A 21,605-nucleotide genomic window follows, 5' to 3' on the forward strand; every position below is an offset into this window, starting at 1 on the left:
TGTGTGTGTGTGTGTGTGTGTGTCTCAGATATCGATGAGTGCCAGACGGGTCAGGCGCAGTGTGCACACGGCTGCCGGAACACCAGAGGCTCCTTTGTGTGTGTGTGTAACGCTGGATACGAGGTGGGAGCGGATGGCACGCAATGCTACCGTGAGTTTTTTCCGTCCTGTCTGTTTTCTTTACACCAGATATCAGAGACGTTTCTTAAGCTTAAACTTTTTTGTCTATCAAGTGTTTTTTTTTAAATATTTTTATGTTTTCTCTAAACCAAAGTCAGGCTGATGGGTTTATGTACAGTATAATGAATGCACTGGATCTGATATGTCACGGTTTCTATAGTAACAGTGCGTTTACAGGGAATGTTTACAGTAAGCATTCTTTATCAACAGGTTAAAAAAATTGTGTGTGATAGTCGATATGGTGAGGATTTCTGTAAGGTTATACAGATTTTTCTCGCCATCTTCAGAAGCTGTGATTTTTTTTTCCCTTTAGGATGGAATGACTGTTTATAGCTGCTATAACAAAAGCGCAAATTGTCTAAGTACGCGAGGAGCTTTTTGGAACTGTAACGACATGACATCAGTATATCTCGAGACTTTGAAGCATTATTGATGTTTTTTTGTTTGCATGTGTGTGTTAGGGATCGAGATGGAGATCGTGAACAGCTGTGAGACGAACAACGGTGGCTGCTCTCATCACTGCGAACACAACTCAAACGGCCCGGTGTGCAGCTGTAACCAAGGCTACCGTCTCCACGACGACCTCAAGACGTGCACTGGTAAAATAAAAGCTTCTGCCTCTTACCGCGCTGAATCCTTGAGCTTTATTTATTCTTTGACCGTGGCTTCCATCTAAAAGCGATCGATTCGACTGCGATTTCAGACGCGGACGAGTGTGTGGACGGGACCTCGTGTTGTGAGCAGGACTGTATGAATTACCCGGGAGGGTACGAGTGCTACTGCGCCGCGGGCTACAGGCTCAACTCGGACGGCTGCAGCTGCGACGGTGCGTGTTGCCTTTGGAGCCGCAACGCACTCTGGATTGGGACCGAATAGAGCTGTGTTTATTTTGATTTCCCAGGATTCATCAGAATCATAATTCTGGTTTCTGAAAACAAATATAATATATGTTTTATATGGAATTACATATTGACCTTTTATGCAGAATTCCTGGCTTAGCTCTGCTTGTCTCTAGAGGGGCGTGGCTCAGCAGTACCTCATTTACATAAACACTGAAACAGTGCGCTCAGAGGGGGAGTAAAGCTGTTTGAAATCGTAAAATACCGGACCTTTAAAGGTCAAGACGGACTATATTTAACTGAAACGACAGCAGTGTTTATTATAGCAAGAAATCTAATTCTCTGGTAGAGAATTCCGTTTATTTAAAAGCAGTGTATTGTAAATGTAGTCGAATTTATACTTAAAGATCCATCTCCAATCAAATATTACATTGTTAAACCTATATATTTAAAACACATTTTAATCTTGAAATTTTGGTTTATTTGAGTTTTTTTCTGGAAGTTAATACATCCATCCAATAAAAAAGTGGCAATTAAACAGGACAAGCCTGAAATAACTTTTTAAACATCCACATCGATAGAAATAGTATCTCAAAATACAGGCTGGTAAATGTAACAGTGTTATGAAATGACCCACTATCTACACTACCACCAGAGGAACTGATTTCACTTTGGCATGGATCCAAACATGGTGGAGTTATATCCTAAGTGTGTTTAAGGACTTTAAGGATGAGACGAGTTGGCAGTGGAGACATCTCCATCAATGCTGTTGGTGTCAAATCTTCTTTTCATTCGCTGAAGATGGTTCAGCTCGTAACGAATGTCTAGATTTCATTTAAAATTATTACCACACTTATAAGGTTTATTTTCTCATTATAATAATAAATGCTAGGAATTTAATTCTTCTTAATTAAGACCTTTGAGAACTTCATAAAACGGCATTTCCAGAGGATTTACTCTGTATGACGGAGCTGTATAATGACCTCCGGACGGAACTGTGTGTGTGTACAGATCTAGACGAGTGTCTGGCTGAGAATGGTGGCTGTGAACACACATGTCAGAACAGCGCCGGCTCGTTCCACTGTTCCTGCAAACCCGGGTACGGGCTGGACACGGACCGCCGCTCCTGCGTGTGTGAGTGATCTGCACCGCTTCTGATCATCAGCTACTCCAGTTAACAACTCTACAACCATCTGACATTATATATGTGTGTGTGTGTGTGTGTGTGTGGTTTTTAGTGCTGAGTGAAACAGTTCTCCACACTGGACAGGTGAAGGAGCCCTGGCTGGTAAACCAGCTCACAGATTACAAACAGTTGGAGCTTTATGATGATCACGAGGAGGATGAAGGAGAGCTGCGGGCTGAGAGCACACTGACTGAGAGATTCGGTTAGACCTTCAATTCAGTAATATGTTCAATGTCCCCAAAAAACTATTGCTGTCTTCAAAGAATAGAGCAAACCAGAGTTCATTATACTGTACAAGGGGCGTTCAAGTTTATTAATGCATGTAGTGCTTGGATGCCATCAAGGTAGAAAGTTCTCCCACCACTGACTACCTGCTTCATGTTTGAAACACTGGCCTCCCAGGAACCTCTTTAATGATTTGTGAAGATGGATTAGAGTGAGGTCAGGACTGTATGATGGGCGTGGCAATAACTCCAATATATACTCCAAATATATTTTCCTGATGTCCAGAGAAGGTTTACTAATCTTTTTTCTCTCTGTCTCTCTCATTGTCTTTAGTGTGTCTAAACGACACTTTTGGGTTCGACTGCAGTTTGTCCTGCGAGGACTGTATAAATGGAGGAGTGTGTAACACACACCGAACTGGCTGCGACTGTCCAGATGGTTGGACAGGGATTCTCTGCAACCAGAGTGAGTTTTCTTCTGGAAGGATCATCTCAAAGCTATGTCTATGTTCCTTTTAAGAAAGTCTGTTTTGCCTTTAATGTGCGTGTGTTTGTGTTTGTGTGTGTGTGTGTGTGTGTGTGTGTGTGATGCAGCCTGTCCTGAAGGCTGGTTCGGGAGAAACTGCTCATTCCAGTGTAAGTGTAAAAATGGAGGGGTGTGTGATCCAGTGACCGGAAGCTGTCGCTGTCCACCAGGTGTCAGTGGAGAACACTGTGAGGACGGTCAGTAAAAAAGAAAAAAGAAAAAAAAAAACACGTGTAACAAATTGTAAAGTATTTTAAGATGACTATTTGTGCTCTTTTTCCCACAGGATGCCCTAAAGGTCTGTATGGAAAGCAGTGCAATAAGAAATGTAACTGTGCCCATAATGGACGGTGCCATCGCACATACGGGGCGTGTCTGTGTGACCCGGGGCTGTACGGCCGCTTCTGCCACCTGCGTGAGTATCCCAGCGGCTGTACAGTGTCACCCTGATTGATAAACATGCCCCTTTATATACGTGTCTCCTTGTCTTATAGCATGTCCTAAATGGGTGTTCGGTCCCGGCTGCTCCGAGGAATGTAAGTGCGTCCAGGAAAACACTCAGGAGTGCCATCGGCGACACGGCACCTGCGCCTGCAAGCCGGGGTATCAGGGTGACCGTTGTGAGAAAGGTCAGGATCACACAGAGATGATAAATGAGTGATGTTACTCTCATGATGTTGGTTTATAAAGTAATCTTCAGCACCTGAGATATACATGTGTGTGTGTGTGTGTGTAGAGTGTGATGCAGGCTTTTATGGTCCAGGCTGTGGTCAGAAGTGTTCCTGCTCATCTGGGGCGGCGTGTGACCCTGTGACTGGGGTTTGTCAGTGTCCAGCTGGTAAAAAGGGAGAAAACTGCGATGAAGGTGAACAATTGCACTCTCACACTACTCTAATAAAGAGTACACTGATGAGAATAGTAGAGCAGAGTGGGGTTTGGGATCGAGCCAGTCTATAGCAGCTTTCTCGGTTACTCCTTTCTATCTATCTGTCCTCCTGATCTTGCTAGGTCTGACCTCGTGACATCTCAGGAGGTTTGTTATTGCCACTTTCACCCTAGGGTTGCTCATCAGGTATAATCTGATCATTATAATTTATACACATTTTGTTTTGATGTTCTAAAGTTGTTTTGCGATAATGGCCACGGTTACAGTATGTAGCACTATATAAATAAATTGAATTGAATTTTATTGTTTTCTTCATGGGTTTTATGGATCACGAATAAACACAACATCTTTAAAGTTACAGTATATCATCAGGATTTCAGCACTGTCTAGGTGGGATTTTGTCTGTGTGATCTGGCAACCCTGACTGCACCTAATCTAAGGCTGCCAGTGTTTTCTTGGACTTTTTGGGGGAAAAACACCAACACGTCTGGAAATTTGTCTCAGCTCAAAGATTATACAGTGAGGTCAATAAGTATTTGATCACCCTGTGATTTTGCAAGTTCTTTTACTTAGAAATCATGGAGGTGTCTACAATTTTCAGCATAGGTGCATTTCTACTGTGAAAGACAGAATCAAATAAGAGAAAAATCCAGAAATCACATTAAATGATTTTTTAACAACTTATTTGTGAATTACTGTGTCAAATAAGTATTTGATCACTTGCTTAACAGCCAGATTTCTGACCCTCAAAGACCAGTTATTTTGCTTTTAAATAGTCCATATGCTTCTTACGGAGCCACTCCTCGGTTTTCCTGGCTGTGTGCTTTGAGTCATTGTCATGTTGGAAGACCCAGCCACGACCCATCTTTAATGCTCTGACGGAGGGAAGGAGGTTTTTGCCCAATATGTCACAATATATGGCCCCGTTCATCCTCTCCTTAATGCAGTGCAGTTGTCCCGTCCCCTGTGCAGAAAAACACCCCCAGAGCGTGATGCTTCCAGCCCCATGCTTCACTGTAGGTATGGTATTATTGGGATGATACTCATCATTCTTCTTCCTCCAAACACGACGAATAGAGTTAAGACCAAAAAGTTCTACTTTGGTCTCATCTGACCACAGGACTTTCTCCCATGACTCCTCTGGATCATCCAGATGGTCCCTGGCAAATTTCAGATGGGCCTGGACATGGGCTGACCTAAGCAGGGGAACCTTTCGCGCGATGCAAGATTTTAAACCATGACGTTTTAGTGAATTACTGATTGCCTTGGAAATGATGGTCCCAGCTCTCTTCACGGCATTGACCAGCTCCTCCCGTGTAGCCCTGGTCTGATTCTTCTTAGCATCATTGATACCCCACGAGGAGAGATCTTCCGTGGGGGACATTGACAGTCATCATTAGCCTCTTCCATTTTTAAAAAAAAGTGACCCGCATATCTGATAGATGAAGTAAAACTATTGTTTATGAAGAGGTCTTACGATGTGTTTGTGTAGATTGTGAGGATGGGACTTTTGGGATTGGCTGCTCGGAGTCATGTCACTGCTCAGGAGCCCCATGTGAGAAGGTGAGCGGTCAGTGCCGATGTCCTGCAGGGACGATGGGCAGCCGGTGCGAGGAAGGTGAGCATAATCGCTCTAATTTTTTTCACTGTTTCCAAAAAAAATAAAAAACGTTTTTATCAGTTAAAACACACAACTCAAACGAACATTATATTAAGGTCCTTGATATTTTTAGATGTTAATAACAACTTTTCCCCTATTATTTATATTTATTCTTTAAACTTTTTTTTTCTGATTAGAAAATGTTTTATTACCTCATGACATACATCAGTCAATCAGGTTGAAAAAAGGTGGACTGGTTAAGTAAAGACTTTCGAACATTATTGGAGGTTTTAGATCTGTAAATGTTTACATAAAGTACAGTAATACTCTCTCTCTTTCTCTCTCTCACACACACACACACACACACACACACACACACACACACACACACACAGAGTGTGCTGCAGGCCAGTGGGGTTTGGACTGTAAGGAGACATGTCCAGTGTGTGAAAATGGAGGCGTGTGTGACAAACAGAACGGCTCGTGTTTTTGTCCAGCAGGATTCATGGGAAGCCTCTGTCAGAACTGTGAGCACTTAAGCGTGGTTCAAATTTCAATTTCCTCCCTGATTCATACTGTACAATCTGCCTGAGCCGCATTCTAAACGTGTGTGTGTGTGTGTATAGCATGTCCAGCTGGTCGTTTTGGTCAAAGCTGCCAGCTGAAGTGTGTGTGTGAGAACAGCGGGCGCTGCCATCCCGTGACTGGCCGCTGCTCCTGCGCTCCAGGCTGGACGGGTCACAACTGCAGGAAAGGTACAACAACCTGATGAGCTGTGTTATTCTGTATCACACGTCTTGCGTAGCAGTCTTGCGTAGTTGTTGTGTTTATGGTCTGTACAGCATGTGACCCTGGACACTGGGGCCTGGGCTGTGCGAAGGCGTGCGACTGCAGGAACAGTGATGGCAGCTGTGACGCGCTAACAGGACAGTGTAACTGTGAAGCCGGGTTTACGGGAGAGAGCTGTGACCTCAGTGAGTGTGTTCCACGGACCGTCCGAGTACTTCACTGTTTACTCTCACTCTACCTTCATCTACACCCACTTACAACCACACACACTCTCTCACAACACACACACTCTCTTTTTACATTCGTCTAAACCTGCAAATCCTCGTTTCTTCTGGTTTAAACAGGGCTTATTAGGAACACACTATGATGTCATACAGGGGAGGACTGGGACCAAAAAGTGACACTGGACTTCATGGTCCACAGCAGCCCCACATCATAATACATTTGGCTCATTAATGTGCAGATTAATTTTTAACAATCATAGCAATAGAGAAACGAATGCTATTTAAACATATTATTTAAAGTAACAGTGAACATACTGTATATTGGGTCATATTTCTAAAACAAAGAAACAAAGGAAAACATATAGAGACACTAAAGACAACGGATCGTGATGCAGTGTAAGATATACCACTCATCAGTGTAAGCTGAATGTGCGCAGGTCAGTGATGATGAACCAGTGTCTGATGATGATGATGATGATGATGACCTATCTTCATAGACAAGAGATGCGATATCATGGTTTCCATCATTTTTCAAATATATTTGCGTGCTGATTGGACAGGCCCACACTGGCCAGCGGCCCACTGGGAAACGATACGTTTCATTTATTATCTTATTGAATGTTTGTCACTTGGTGCTTAAAAATTTAAATATTATAATGAACCCTAGTCACCTGACCCAGTACTCTCATATTATAATGGGCCCTATGTCATGTGACTGAGTACTTAAATATTATAATAATTTGACTCAGTATTATAAAAATATTGTACTGCTCTAGTGACATGACCTAAATATTATAATGAGATCAACGTCACCTGACTAAGTACTTAAATATGCTAATGAGCCCTATATAAATATTATAATGAGCCATAGTCACCTAACTCCGTACTTAAGTGTTTTAATGAGCTCTACTGACTATGTAAGCTTTTTTTTTTTTTTTTTTTTTTTTTAAAAAAAAGGATTTTCAGGTTAGTTTATTTTTTATTTTAAAGTAAGTATTTTAGCCACGCCCACAAAACATTAATGCTATACTACTGTACACGTAATTCTAACCCTGCCCATACCCTCGGTAAATCTTTTCTCTCAGTTCCAATGTAGTAAACGTTGTGATTTTAATGACCCCCCCCCCCCCCAGACTGTATTATACTTTTACAGTTCCACATACAGGCTCAAGTCAGGTCTTCATTCTGTCGATTTTCCCTCTCGCAGAATGCCCTGCTGGGTTCTTTGGCCTGGGCTGTCGGCAGCGCTGCCAGTGTGATAACGAGGCGTCATGTGACCATGTAAGTGGAGCTTGTACCTGTAAAGTGGGCTGGACAGGAACGTTCTGTGAGAAACGTGAGTGGATTTCTAGACTTCGCCTTAAATATATACACAATTTGTATGTCTTATTAAACGAGTTGTTTTGTGTGTGCGTTGTATCAGCCTGTCCTCAGGGTTATTATGGGCTGGACTGTCAGCACAAGTGTGTGTGTATGAATGGCGGGCACTGTGATCACGTGAGTGGGAAATGTGCCTGTCCTGCAGGCTGGATTGGTCCAAGCTGTAACCAGAGTAAGCGCACAGTTATCTAAACTATCTCTTCTGCAAAGACAACGATGATCTCATTAGGGAGATATTTATTTATTTATTTATTGATAAACCTGCATGCATGTACACATATGTGTCCCCCATGTCCTCTCTTTATCCTTCTTCCAGCATGTCCCGGTGGTTTTTACGGTGAAGGCTGTTCTCAGACCTGTGCTTGTCAGAACAGTGAGAGATGCCACGGCGTTACAGGACAGTGCGTGTGTACGGCAGGGTGGACGGGACTGAACTGCACACAGAGTGAGGAACAGAGCTGAATTTCAGTAGCGAGTGTATTAGATATAATGAGATGTAATTTCAATGAGACGTTATTTTACATTTTCCCAGAATGCCCGGCGGGTTTGTTTGGGTTAGGCTGCAGTCAGGGATGCTTGTGTCAGAATGGCGGGGCGTGTGACCACATCAGCGGGCGCTGTTCCTGTCCCAACGGCTGGACGGGCATGGCGTGTGAGCGAGGTCAGTACCAGAGAGAGAGGAGAGAGAGGAGAGAGAGACAGGAAAGAGACATAGAGAGACAGAGAATGTATCCTGGTACCCAGAGGGAGTATGTTGTACTGAATATCTTTACCACGTTGATGGTGAAAGTAGTTTAAGAATTTAAGCAGGTCCTATGTAGCCAAAAAAGTGTGGAGAATAAACTATGGTTGGTGGGCAGTTCTGAGAAAGTTGCGTTGAGATTTACTGCAGCACTATAACAACAGCTGTCGTCACAAACCAGCTTTATAGAAATCCAGAAATCCATTTCGGTGCCTAATGAGGAAGCCAGATGTGACGGTGCCAAAGTAGGAACTCCCTGATGAAGGAGAAACCTTGAGAGGAACCAGACTCGAAGGGGATCCCGTCCTCTCCCGAGTCATTACTGTGCCAGAGTGCTCTTTACACTACACCCTCCAGCAGCACTAAGTGTCTTTTCTCATCAGGATGATTTTTATTTCATTAGAGTTCCCGATTTAAGTCTAGTGCGACTTAAAGAGCGAGAAGTGCTTCTTCTAATTGACTATGTGTAGGATGTCTGTTTAGCCAAATCGTCAACAGAAATCAGAGCAGATCTTATTATCTATTCCTTATTTTTCACTTTAAGATAGTGATTCAATAAAATCCACTAACAGTTCCATAGAGCTACTGTAAAGCCATCATTAAGAGATTTGACCTTATATAACTCATATAATTAACTATATACAGTGGACTGGTACTTGGCAAGCAAAACTGGGCAGCAGCAGGCCCGACTCCCGACTCCTGACTCCTGTCCTCAGCTCGTTAGCGTTAGCGTCAGGCGTTTACTGGTGCTCTCGGCCACACGCTGTCTTTTAGACCACCGTGGGTGTAAGACCTCCAGTTCCCCATCTGCCTCGGTCCTGAGTTATTTTTCCGCCTCATAACTCTTAGGATTGCAGCTCCAGGATGTGTGTTTACCCGCTAACTCGCTAACCACACACACCGCACGCATCCTGGAGGCTTTGTGTGATCCAGATTAGCCAAAGCTCTGGTTAAGATGTTAGACTGCACGCTTGTTGGAGACCAAATTCAATTCAGCTCATTTTATTTGTTTATAAAGATAGAGTCACATTCTGAGTGGAAAAGACACGCCTGCGGGCAACACGGTACAGATGTTACCACCAAACCTAACACAGCTGGAAATACTGGCCTCCTGTCTGTGTGTGTATGTGTTTGTCGGTTCTGTATCGTTAATTATGCTTTATTATTAATCTGAGGACCAGATTTATGTTTAACGCAGCCTACTGTATTTACAGTCACTTGTCTTTCTGTTCCTTTGGTTTCAGAGTGTGCTGCGGGCCGGTTTGGGCCGGACTGCCAGCGGACTTGTGAGTGTGAGAATGGGGGTCAATGTGACAGGCAGACCGGACAGTGTGTTTGTGGAGCCGGCTGGATGGGACAGCGCTGCGAGAAAGGTAGCACGGAGGAGAAACCTGATCCGCTTTGTTTCTAATAGTAATAAGATTCCTAGCATGCAGTACAACTATGTGTAGTAAGATGGTACATTTCTACATTTTGGATCTGTAAAGTTTTTTTTTAATAACCCATGTTGCACTTTTCCTATACTGTGTGTGTGTGTGTGTGTGTGTGTGTGTGTGTGGTCAGCATGCGCCTCAGGCCGCTTCGGCGTGGGCTGTGAGGAGCAGTGTGAGTGTGGACATGGAGCTTCTTGTCATCATGTCAGTGGAAGATGTGTGTGTCCAGAAGGCTGGCGAGGAGCTCAGTGTGACAAAGGTGCGCTCGGCACTTACACACCTACAGTACACTATAGAGTCCAGCCTTTACACACCACTCAGACACAGTGTGTATCCGTCCCTGATCTCACTAAAGCCTCACTTGCTCGTTAATCAAATGAAGATTTTGCACAAAAACTATGAGGTCAGTGGAGCATGTAAGCCCGTCTCGCCGAGGTTGTGGTACAGTAGCGTAAATAATCACCAGTGAGTTTGTGTGAAATTCTGTCACAGTCTCATTTTATCCCACAAGTTTCTTGTTTGTGAGTTGTACAATCGTTTCGTGCAAGTTCTGTTCTTGGTGCTGCTTAAGATATCAACCGAAAATGATCCACAGAAATTTGTGTCAGTTCTGAAATTCACATTAATATCACTGTAAAACCCTGAGCTACAGTATGTTATGGACAGGGGTAGTTTAAGGGGCGTTTGTGATATTGACCAGTCAGTGTCTCCCAAATCTGTATACATTAGTAAGTATGATACTTTAACGAACCTGGTTTTTACGCCAGTTGTAAAAAATATAATTCTGGGTTGAGATAAATGATTAGATGATAAGGATTGCGAAACAGTGTTATAACAACAGTAGCGTTTGTCTCTTTCAGCCTGTTTGCCTGGAACCTTCGGAAGTAACTGTTCCCAGCTGTGTACGTGCCCACATGGCACTTCCTGCCACCACGTTAGCGGAGAGTGCGGCTGCCCGCCGGGGTACACTGGAAATGGATGTGAGCAGAGTAAGTGCAGCCGGATCCTTGCCCTTCACACACGCTGCCATAAACTCACACACACACACACTCTTGCACTGTACGTTTTTTTTAACGCTATTTGCTATCTTTGCAGCTTGCGTACCTGGCACCTACGGCCTTAACTGTAATCATGTGTGTCAGTGCTCCGAGAGGAACCAGCTGTGCCACCCGGTGTCAGGAGAGTGCTACTGCGCTCCAGGGTACACCGGACCCAAATGTGATCAGGGTAAAGTGACTACGATGCTAAACGTTTGACATTATTTACAGTTGTGCTCAAAAGTTTGCATACCTTGGAAAAATTTGCTAAATCTGTGCCATTTTTTTTTTAAAGAAAACTTGAGTGAGAAGGCAAAATGAATTTATTTTATTTTTTAGAGGAGTCAAGTTCATATGTAAAGCAGAACAGAATGACATTGCATCCAGTCTTCTGTAATAATCGTGCATTTTAATTAATTTAACCTAATTCTCAAAATTCTTCTTGACTCATAATTAAGTGGTATAGTTGCACATTCCTCTTGGCAAAATGCATCCAGTTCCTGTAAATCTTTCGGTTGACTTGCATGAACTGCATGTGTAACCCACCCTCTGTGAGTACACCTATCTGTCTAGGTTCGGAAGGAGCTGTGATGTTTAGTGCAACAGAACACACCACACAATTAGTGAATTGAACAGTTAGAGTCTTAATTTGTTTATCACACAAAACACAATTTCTATACAAATATGGAAAATAAAAAATGGGCCCTTTTAACAAAATAAAAGTTCAGTGATCACTCTCTACACCAGTTCCGTTTTCCCGGTGAAATGTTCATTAGTTCCTCTCCTATAATGATGCTTGTAGATGTGCGGGTGCCACTCCAAGTGATTGGCACCCTCCTACCCCAATGATTCCTCACTCAGCGGCTGAGTTCCATAAAGATCAGCTGGTGGCTCGCCATCTCTAATTCTGTAATTCCTCACGGCGGACGTCAATGTGGTTTTCACTCTCTTAAGACCTGACCTGCATTTACAACAGGATCATGATATGTTTCTGTTCTTTATAAATTCTATTGACTCGTAATTAAAGTCTTTTCATTGTTGTACAACAGGGTATAAAGCACAGTATCACAAAGTACAAACTTAATATGCAGGTACTCTCTCCATCAATATATTACCCTCAATTCAATTGTTAGAAATTTACCATCTACATCAGTCAATGCTCACACTGTAAAATTTAACAAACATTCAGTAACACTTAATTTGTCATCCTTTAAACAATAGTCACATATCTACGTTCATAGGTATAACAAAATATAGTAACTCGCGCTTAACAGTGATGATGCTGTTGTTATGACTGAATCCACTAGCAGTGTTAAGCATATAGCCGACTAGCAGCCGCACCACGCTAACTTACCGAGATCAGAGAAGTACTGCGACTCGGCAAAACAGCAATCCTCCCGCTCAACACCGTCTGTGTGGAGCTTTCTTCACCCACTTGTACTACTATTTCCTTTCACTTAACTCTGAAGAAGAGTTTATAACTGTTTAGCGCGATTAATGTGACGACACGAAACAACAAACCTTTTCTATATTCGGTTGTTTTTTTTTTCCTGCCGCCGCACCACTCTGCGCAACTTCCGTTCGCTGGCTCTGACTTCCGGTAAATATTAAATAAATTTTATTTAACTGCAAAACTAATTGTATTTCCCTAACCTAAAGCAGGTACAATATTTTATTTATAGTCTAACCCTATACTTCCAGCTGGGTTACACATGTTTGAGATCTCCCCAAAGTGACTCAATGATATTGAGGTCAGAAGACTGATGGCTGCTCCAGAACCTTCAGCTTTTTCTGCTGTAGCCATTGGAGGGTCAACTTGTTCTTGTGTTTTGGGTCATTTTCATGTTGGAGCATCCAAGAGCGTCCCATGCACAGATTTTGTACTGTAGAATGCAAATGGTCTGCCTTTATTTTCTGATAAGATGTTGCTTTCATCCTGCACTAACCTTCCTTGGGCCACTGGAGCTCACACAGCCCCAAAACACAAGAGATCCACCACCATGCTTTACAGTGTGGATAATGTCCTTTCCAACATAAACATTGCATTTGTTGATGTGACTATAGAGTTCAGTTTTGTTCTCATCACTCCAAATGACTCCAGAAGCTGTGAGGCTTGTCTAGGTGCTGTCTGGTGTACTGCAAGCCGGCCTTTTCGTGGCATGGGCACAGTAACGGCTTTCTCCTGCCATCTCAACCATGCAGGTCATTTGTGTTCAAGTACCAAATATCTTTTTATGTCCTTTTCCTACTTAATAAAGTTCAACCACTTTATTACACAGGTCTATAGGCAGTTTCTCCATGGTGCAGTATCCAGTCAAATCAGTGCACCATCTCATGAGTTGAGAAACTCACTGACTCTTTAAGCACAGACACTAATTACAATTTCAATGAGTCTCAGGTGTGGAAACTTTCCTTTAACAGCCATTTAAACCTGTGTGTGACAGCCTTCGTGTTTATAATGTGGACAAACGTTCCAGGATACAGTATGTAAACTTTTGATCAGGGTTGTTGGGGTTATTTTACTTATCATTAGGATTTAAATTAATTAGTCAAACAACTATGTAATAATTAATGACTTCACGTGAACGATATCCGTAAATAAGAAACATTCCTTTTGTATAATTAGTCATATTTTTCAAATAAATGGCATTGTTTAACAATTTCTTTCAGGGTTTCTTTCTGGACCGTCTCAAAAATGACATACCGCTCCTTTAATCAGGTGTCCTGATGTCTGCTGTGTGTCTTTCTAGAGTGTGAGAGCGGGCGCTATGGTCCAGACTGTGAGAGGGAGTGTCAGTGTGTGAACGGCGGGGTGTGTCAGGCCACAATGGGCGCATGCCAATGTCCACCTGGTTTTATAGGAGCTCAGTGCAACATCAGTGAGCTGTTTTGTTTTAAATTTCATATTTCTTTACAGAGCATCTTATATATTTTTTCAGTTGCAGTGATTTAAGGCTATATTTTGTTTCAGCGTGTCCGGTCGGGCATTACGGGCAAGACTGTGCCCATGTCGCTCACTGCAGGGCCGGGATGAGGAATGACCCAGTCACAGGGAGGTGTGTGTGCGCTCCTGGGCACCGAGGAGACGACTGTGGGCAAGGTTAGTGAACTGATCATGGTTATACACAGACTGAGGTCACGCACTTAATCAGCCACTAAATCAGCTCAGACCCGTCAAAGCCTGGACTCCACAAAACCTCTAAAGGCGTGTGCATTGTGGCGCATCATCATCAGTAGCACTTAAAATACATAATCAGTGCACGAGATTAAATGGAAATAGATCTACATCATCTACTGTACTATAGCCATTAAAGATTGAGCCATTTTATTAAAATTATTAAATAATATACTGATCAGCCTTAAGTTATGGCATACGTCCTTGGATGCTTCTCCTTCAGTCATCTTGCAACGACTGGAGCCTTTAGCCAGGAGGTTGTGTCATCAGATGGTTACCAACGATCCCAAAGTGTTTCGACCATTAACCATAACATCTCTTCCTGTTGGTGGGTCAGTAGTACTGTAGGCTCTTTCTGCCTTTGCACTGCTCTTCTTTCTCTCACTGCCTTCTTTCTCCATCAGCTTACATACTGATTGGGCTGGGAAGCCCCTACATCCCACTACGACTGGACAGAACCACGTCTGCCCCTGCAGTTCCACACCAAGTTCTTATAGTGTTCGGTCTTCCTTTTAAACGCCTCCTCCCATGCCTTTGGCTCCAGTCAGAGTTGCTGAGGCCTCCCACTTCCGACTAGGGTTGGGTATCTTTTCATGTGTGTTGATGAATCTGATGCTTATTACAACTGCGTCATTCATTCGACAGTTCAGGCATTTAAGTGGCACCGAAATAAGGCACCGAAATTCGCGTTCTGTTTCGGTCTGGTACATACTGGTTATGGTGGTACCGGTGCCGTATTGGTACCGGTTTTCGGTACCCAACCCTACTTCCGACTCGACCTGGTTTTTATTTCATCTTCTCTGACCTTGCCGTTTCTTAAGTTTCTTGGGGTCATAGCCACCCTGCTACTTGTGGCATAGCGACCTTGGCTACTTGTAGTTCCTCAACCAGGGAAGAGAGGGGTAGTTGTAATTTCCCTGATCTGATGTGAAGCCTGGAGGGATTCCCAACCACCTTCTGAGATGTGAGTTGATTTTACATTCCACTTTCTTCACTACTGTGGAACCTCATACACAGTCATGAGCCACATCAGACTGGGGAGCAGGCCATGATGATAAAGCCATGCACATGTTACATATGTGCTCCATGGAAGGAAACCAGCGAACCGGTGACAGGATTACGGCCAGCCGAGGCTCACTGATGCATGTATGGAGTAAAGGCTGGTCCGTCTGGTCCGATAGATCCAATAGAAGAGCTACTGTAGCTTAAACTGCTGAAAACCTAAATGCTGTCTCTGATAGAAACATGAAGTCTGATCAGGTATCAAGTGAGTGTGCTGGAAAAACATGTCTGATCCATGAAATTACCTCAAAACTTACAGAATTAAGTTTATGCACTCCTAAACTTTAGCTTTGTTTAAGTGTGATATAATGGAACTGAGAAGCTCAGATCCCAGCTCTGGAGTGACAGGACGAAAGTAAGTGCACCCCTTTATTAGCCATCGATTTACAGTGTGAATTTGGTGAAAATCTGAGAATTATGATATTTTTGTACATCCCAAAATAACAGCAAAAACAGAAAGGAAACCCCTTTGTGACATTCTTAAATCTTCACCAAACTTACACAGTGTGTCAGGACGGGTAAGACTAACGCGGTGGTGCATTACTCTGGCGCTGTACTCGTTTATTTAAGTGCTAGTGCAGGGGAAGAAACCCTTTTGGTGTCTGCTGCTGTGGGACTTTAGGACTCTGCCTCAAGGTTTCTGCGGTGAAGAGAAACACTGAAATAGACAGCATCAGGGATGTGTGGAGACAGCATTATTTTCCCTGCTCTCTCTCTCTCTGTCTCTCTCTTCTTCACCTGGGATGGGTGTAGCTCAGTAAGGGGGCGGAGCTGCCAGACGGTTCTTCTTCCTGCGCTGTTGATGAGGCTTGGTAGCTTGCGTTTGGACAGTGAAACTGCAGAGCTGAACTTGATGCATACAGAGGAAGTGACTATTAATTCCTGGAGAGAACCAGATGGATTTAATTTCTGTATCTGTCACACACAGGTCAGATGTTACAGAGGCGTGGTGGTGGTGATGGTGATGTTTCTGCCCCACCTGAGGTCCTGCTGGATGATTATAAGTAGTGATTCGTAGCGGTTTGCTCTGGAGATTGAGCTAAAAAGTGTGAGAACCATGATTATAAAGTAGCACAAGATCAATATCAGTGCAGTTCTTATAGTGTGTTACAGGTACTATAGTGAAGCGAGTAAAATGTGTAGAACGTCATACTGTAGTAAAAGTGTAGTGTAATATATACAATGTAGTAAAGATAGTACACACAGAAAATGTATAATTTCATGTGATTAAAAAGAAAACATTTTACTAAATGCTTTTAACACCTTAAACACTTGGAAAAAATTGTATGTCTGTGTGTGTGTGTGTGTGTACTCAGGCTGTGCTTCAGGTTGGTATGGTGTAGGCTGTTCTCAGCGCTGTAACTGCAGTAATGGAGGTGTGTGTGACTCAGTCTCTGGGAAGTGTGTGTGTGGGCTCGGCTTCACTGGACCGTACTGTGAGAGAGGTGAGTGGCATCACTGTTATCATCATCATAACTTAGTGTGTGTTTTTTAATGTGGGGGGCAAAAAGCAACAATTATTCCCGTTTTAATTGAAAATGATTTGGGACTGATGAGTACAGACTCTGAATTCTCATTACTGAATTTGCGGTGCGACTCAACCCAGAAGTGTTTTATGGTTTATGAACAACCACTAATCAAATCAGAGAGGAGACGGGGCTTAAAATTTCATCCTGTATAGTGTTCGTGCGCTGTTGCGAGTGCACAAGATTATATACATATAAGATGCAGTATATATATATATATATATATATGTGTGTGTGTGTGTGTCTCAGAGTGCCCTGAGGGATGGTACGGTCCAAACTGTGCACTGGAATGTGTGTGTCAGCACAACAGCACATGTGACGAGGTGACAGGATCATGTCTGTGTGGAGCAGGATACTACGGTCATCAGTGTCAGCATGGTGAGTGTGTGTCTCTCTCTCTTTCTCAAACACACACACACACACACACACACACACACACTTTTTTAACCCTCAGGCACATTGTTGATTATCAGCAGTTTTGTCTTTTTACAGTACTATTCAGCGAAGTGTGTGTGTGTGTGTTACAGCTTGTCCAGAGGGTCTGTATGGACCTCGGTGCCAGCAGCACTGCGAGTGTGTGAACGGAGCTGTGTGTGCTCCCGGCGACGGGCACTGCATCTGTCCTGCTGGATATTGGGGGTCAAACTGCCAGAAAGGTCACAAATTAAAGTTATACTGTTAAAAAAATTAACATTTAAAAGAATTAATTAAGAGGAAGGCTTTTCACAGCTTCCGTTTTAAATGAACTTAAAAAAAAACATTTATTTTTGCCGAAAGTTTGAATTTGTAGATCATCGAAAAGTTTTTAATGTAAAGGCTTTGGATGTATTTTTTCGTATATAGTTTTTAAAACAGTCAAAATTGTGTGAAGCTTTTTACTAGAGCAGTGAGCCAGTGGAAGGAATATTCTTTTAGTTTATAGCCATCTTAAAATCTTCAGTGTAATCAGTCTGGAATAATAAAGTCGAGTGAATAAGGTTTGGGCTTACAGAAAATTCATTGGGGTCATTAAAAAGTTTCAGGAAGCACAGAGTTAACAGAGCAAATGTACGAGTTATTGAAGTAACGTATAATAACCACCATCAACCTCCTGCTGTTAATTAATGCTCTCATTTAAATACCTTAGGTGTGTTTAATAAACCAGCAGTACAGTGTGTTACAGTACAGTGTGTTACAATACTGTACGGAGGACTTGATGGTTGATTCCTGGAGAGGACCAGACAGATTTAATGTCTGTATCTATCACACACATGGCAGGTGTTTTAGCTGCAGCAGAGGTTTAACAGTAAAAGGACACCCAGTTTACAGTTAGTACTCAGTGATGGTCTAGACCTGTCTGCAGCGAGTCGGTGGAGCGCACACGCCTAAAGTCACACTTACAGTATCCGTTTTAAGTGAGGTCATAAAAATGCTCTTTTAAATTCCTTAATTTTAAGTGTGTTTATTAAACCAAATGTCTCTTTTACTTTTTGAAAGTTAGTTTTTAACTATAATTTATAGTTCTCTACTGTAGCTCTAATAATTAAAGGTTGCTTCTATAGCATTATTAATATATTACAAATACATTAATACATTTATTTAAACAATTACAATTCTATTAAACAATTCAATTCTGCCACAAAATTAAACGTATCCGATGCATTACAAAAAAACTTTTTTGTTATAGTTCAGCTCCAAAAAACGTACAACGAAAGAGATTAAACTAAAATTCTTAACGTTTTACAGCGTGTGAGCGCGGCACGTACGGTCTGAACTGCTCGAAGACGTGTGACTGCGCAGACGACACACCGTGTGACCCCGTGAGTGGCACGTGCATGTGTGTGCCAGGAAAAACCGGACTCAGGTGTGATGCAGGTAAGCGTATAGAGAGTATATTGCTATACTATAGTATATGCCTAGAGGTACAGTAGGGTTAAAAATGTTCTATTTGATAAACTGTACTCTTTTGATAAAACACTGAGTTAGATTAGACTCGGGACACTTTCCCCCACTAAGGACTGAATTTTTTTTTAAACACGTCACTGATTGCTGAGTTTGCAGACAGAAAACTGTAACACTTTACCAGTTAATCTTTATTCCTCTGAATCTTTGCTTCATTAACACTTTTTACTCCGTTTCAGTAAGTTTTATTTTAATTAATTTATTTTTATTTACATTTTGCCTCAACATTAACTGTGTCTGTTTCCTCATTGATCTTCTAACTCCTTTGTGCGTGTTTTAGACTGTCGAGTGAACCGGTACGGACCAGACTGCTCATTAAACTGCGAATGTGAGAATGGAGCAGAGTGTGACAGTCGCACTGGTCACTGTGTGTGTGTGAAAGGCTGGATCGGCGCCAGGTGTACAGAAGGTAACTCGTACTTCATTTACTAATTCTTTGTCTCAAGTTTGTCTCTCGATGTGAGGACTGAACACGTTTTTTCCCCCCATCTGCTCATAAGAGTTCATTTTTTACATGCTATGTTTATTCCTGTCCAGATTATTAGAGAAATCTCTTAGTATGGTGATGAGTGATGGATTTATATTGTGTTTTAGAGCAAACTTTAACAAATAAATACACACTGAATGCTTCCCCCAAAACTGTTGCACTGAAGCCTTGCTTTGATGAGCTTCTCTGCAGCTTTAAAAATTTTACTTCTAACATCAATCAAATCCTATATCTGAAAACTTCCCCCATACCTTAGAATGAATCTCTTATTTTACAATAATAGACTAGGAACATTCTGGTACTGACCCAACATGGTGCTCATTTAATCATAACTTTAAAAAAAATATGCTGAGACTAAAATCTAATACTAATCCAGAGAGAGACACAGAACTAGTGTATTGATTGTACTGTATAACCCTGTGTGAAAAGACTGGGAGAGGTCGCTCAGGTGGCTTAGGTTGTTGGTCTGGGAATCTGAGGGTGCGGGTTCAAGCCAGTGAAACATCTAACAATATTAAGAACCAAAACTTAGCATGAGGTCTTCTTCACAGAGCACATTCTGCTAACAGCACAAGACAAGCAAGGCTAGGAGACAAATAACATCTCACTGAGGGAATGAGAACTGTTCCCCTTACTCTGGAGGATCAGCGACATGATTTAAAAAACTAAAGCAGACTTCCTTACCCTTGTACAGAAGCACTGTTCTGTACTTGCTTTACCGCAACCACGACTGTACCTAATGTAGTAAATAAACAGAAAGGATTCCTCACTCAAGTTTCTAACAAGAACCAATGGCTGTAACCCGGACCTCTACTCTACCTAATTCACAAGTGTGTAAGGTGTGATCTGGTCGTCTCCATAGATGGACCTCCACCTCTGAGCAGACGTGACAGAAGAGATGAGCAGTCACATCTGAACAACTTATAACGCACAGCCTGAAGAAGTGAAGCAGGAAGAGCAGGCGTGTTGTTCCTCTGGAGCTCCATGAACCTGCGTCAGACCTCCTCTGCATGAGGACGGCGCTGAGGGAACACACACTCATCCCACTCAGAGGAGGACAAAAAGCCATTCATCATGTGTGTTTTCTACAAGCTGCACTGACTACACAAACATAAAAACAAAGTAAAATTGTTCTTTTGTACAAGATCAGCAACTGCCTGTCAACAAAAGAAAAACAAACACACGATCACACGAACTACACCTGCATTTGTGAATTTTGTGTTTCTATGTTATGATCGTTATACGTGTTACACTGTCCTTTATTTATCTGTAGATTTAACATCACAAAAGTACTGTTTTTGACAATATTTTTAGTAGCGATGCAGGGGGAAAAATTCACCAATTCATCCAACCAAAACCAATCTGACTCCCTACATCTTTTTTTTTTTTTTTTTATATGTTTGCATTTGAAGTGGAAATATGTTGCAGTTCCTCTACGATCCTACAGATGGTGCTCTAAACTATTTAAACATGGTCAGGCAGCACAGCATCCTGTGTAGTAGGAGAAAACTGGTTGCTAAGTACAAATTGAATCACCACCTAAGTATCGTATCAGGTGCTTCCTCATCATCATCATCATCATCATCATCCCTACATACTTGGTGTCTGACATTTGCTCCAAGGTCTTCTTGTAATGAGGCTGTTTAAAATCATGTAAAGAACGAGCTACACCTTGCACTCATATAGATAAAGGGACATAATACAATGTGCAAATGAGATTTAAGCTTTATACGATGTAAAGTGTTCAGTTTTCAAAGAAAAGTGTTCTTTATTCATGGTGCTATTTTGCTTAATACAGGAGTTTATATGTATATTTTTTATGATAATTTGCTTGTCTTGAATTCGTAACCAGCAACAATGTACTATAATGATCATGCAGTGACCTTATTTAAGGCCTGATCTCAAGGGTTGTTGTATTATTCTTTCAGCAGTTTTCATTCTACAGTATATAAAGTTGTTTAATGTATTTATGTATGATGGATATGTACATTATTTTTATTAATGCTGTATAAATAAAAATATATATAGTCCATGGAAGAGTCATATTTTTAAAATCTTGTTTGAAAGTGTAAGGAGAGGGAAAAGAAAAAACAAGACCAGATGCCCAAGTTTCATCCTCATTAATATTTTATAATTTCCATTTCATAGATACTGAAGCTGTACATTTCTAAATTTCAATTCAAGCACAATGCAGTTAGCAATGCCTGCCAATGAAGGATTAAAAAAAAAAAAAAAAAAAAAGAAAAAAAAAATGCCGAAGTGATCACAACCATTTATATGTATATATGTACAAAAGGTCAAACTATATACAGATATATCATTCTGGACATCCAGTATCTCTCCACACACAGGAGGAGATGTAAGCTTG

The 21,605-nt window shown here is 41.9% G+C and overlaps 1 protein-coding gene across 1 annotated transcript in view; it reads left to right on the forward strand.

Annotated features, from left to right (window-relative positions):
• The window catches only part of megf6b (multiple EGF-like-domains 6b), a 57,991-nt gene extending 36,386 nt beyond the window's left edge, over nucleotides 1-21,605 (forward strand). Inside the window, exons 10-39 of the mRNA XM_053483501.1 lie at nucleotides 29-151; nucleotides 642-779; nucleotides 884-1,006; nucleotides 2,031-2,153; nucleotides 2,258-2,407; nucleotides 2,764-2,895; nucleotides 3,024-3,152; nucleotides 3,242-3,370; nucleotides 3,450-3,584; nucleotides 3,692-3,820; nucleotides 5,334-5,459; nucleotides 5,837-5,968; nucleotides 6,068-6,196; nucleotides 6,284-6,415; nucleotides 7,662-7,790; nucleotides 7,878-8,006; nucleotides 8,151-8,279; nucleotides 8,367-8,495; nucleotides 9,821-9,949; nucleotides 10,140-10,268; nucleotides 10,870-10,998; nucleotides 11,105-11,236; nucleotides 13,797-13,925; nucleotides 14,018-14,146; nucleotides 16,600-16,728; nucleotides 17,059-17,187; nucleotides 17,337-17,465; nucleotides 18,535-18,663; nucleotides 19,031-19,159; nucleotides 20,100-21,605. Coding sequence (XP_053339476.1) covers nucleotides 29-151; nucleotides 642-779; nucleotides 884-1,006; nucleotides 2,031-2,153; nucleotides 2,258-2,407; nucleotides 2,764-2,895; nucleotides 3,024-3,152; nucleotides 3,242-3,370; nucleotides 3,450-3,584; nucleotides 3,692-3,820; nucleotides 5,334-5,459; nucleotides 5,837-5,968; nucleotides 6,068-6,196; nucleotides 6,284-6,415; nucleotides 7,662-7,790; nucleotides 7,878-8,006; nucleotides 8,151-8,279; nucleotides 8,367-8,495; nucleotides 9,821-9,949; nucleotides 10,140-10,268; nucleotides 10,870-10,998; nucleotides 11,105-11,236; nucleotides 13,797-13,925; nucleotides 14,018-14,146; nucleotides 16,600-16,728; nucleotides 17,059-17,187; nucleotides 17,337-17,465; nucleotides 18,535-18,663; nucleotides 19,031-19,159; nucleotides 20,100-20,164 — 3,833 coding nt within the window. The 3' untranslated portion in view covers nucleotides 20,165-21,605. The remainder of the gene's footprint in view (nucleotides 1-28; nucleotides 152-641; nucleotides 780-883; nucleotides 1,007-2,030; nucleotides 2,154-2,257; nucleotides 2,408-2,763; nucleotides 2,896-3,023; nucleotides 3,153-3,241; nucleotides 3,371-3,449; nucleotides 3,585-3,691; nucleotides 3,821-5,333; nucleotides 5,460-5,836; nucleotides 5,969-6,067; nucleotides 6,197-6,283; nucleotides 6,416-7,661; nucleotides 7,791-7,877; nucleotides 8,007-8,150; nucleotides 8,280-8,366; nucleotides 8,496-9,820; nucleotides 9,950-10,139; nucleotides 10,269-10,869; nucleotides 10,999-11,104; nucleotides 11,237-13,796; nucleotides 13,926-14,017; nucleotides 14,147-16,599; nucleotides 16,729-17,058; nucleotides 17,188-17,336; nucleotides 17,466-18,534; nucleotides 18,664-19,030; nucleotides 19,160-20,099) is intronic.

This window comes from Clarias gariepinus, chromosome 23 (genome assembly GCF_024256425.1).
Source record: "Clarias gariepinus isolate MV-2021 ecotype Netherlands chromosome 23, CGAR_prim_01v2, whole genome shotgun sequence".
Lineage (NCBI taxonomy): Eukaryota > Metazoa > Chordata > Actinopteri > Siluriformes > Clariidae > Clarias > Clarias gariepinus.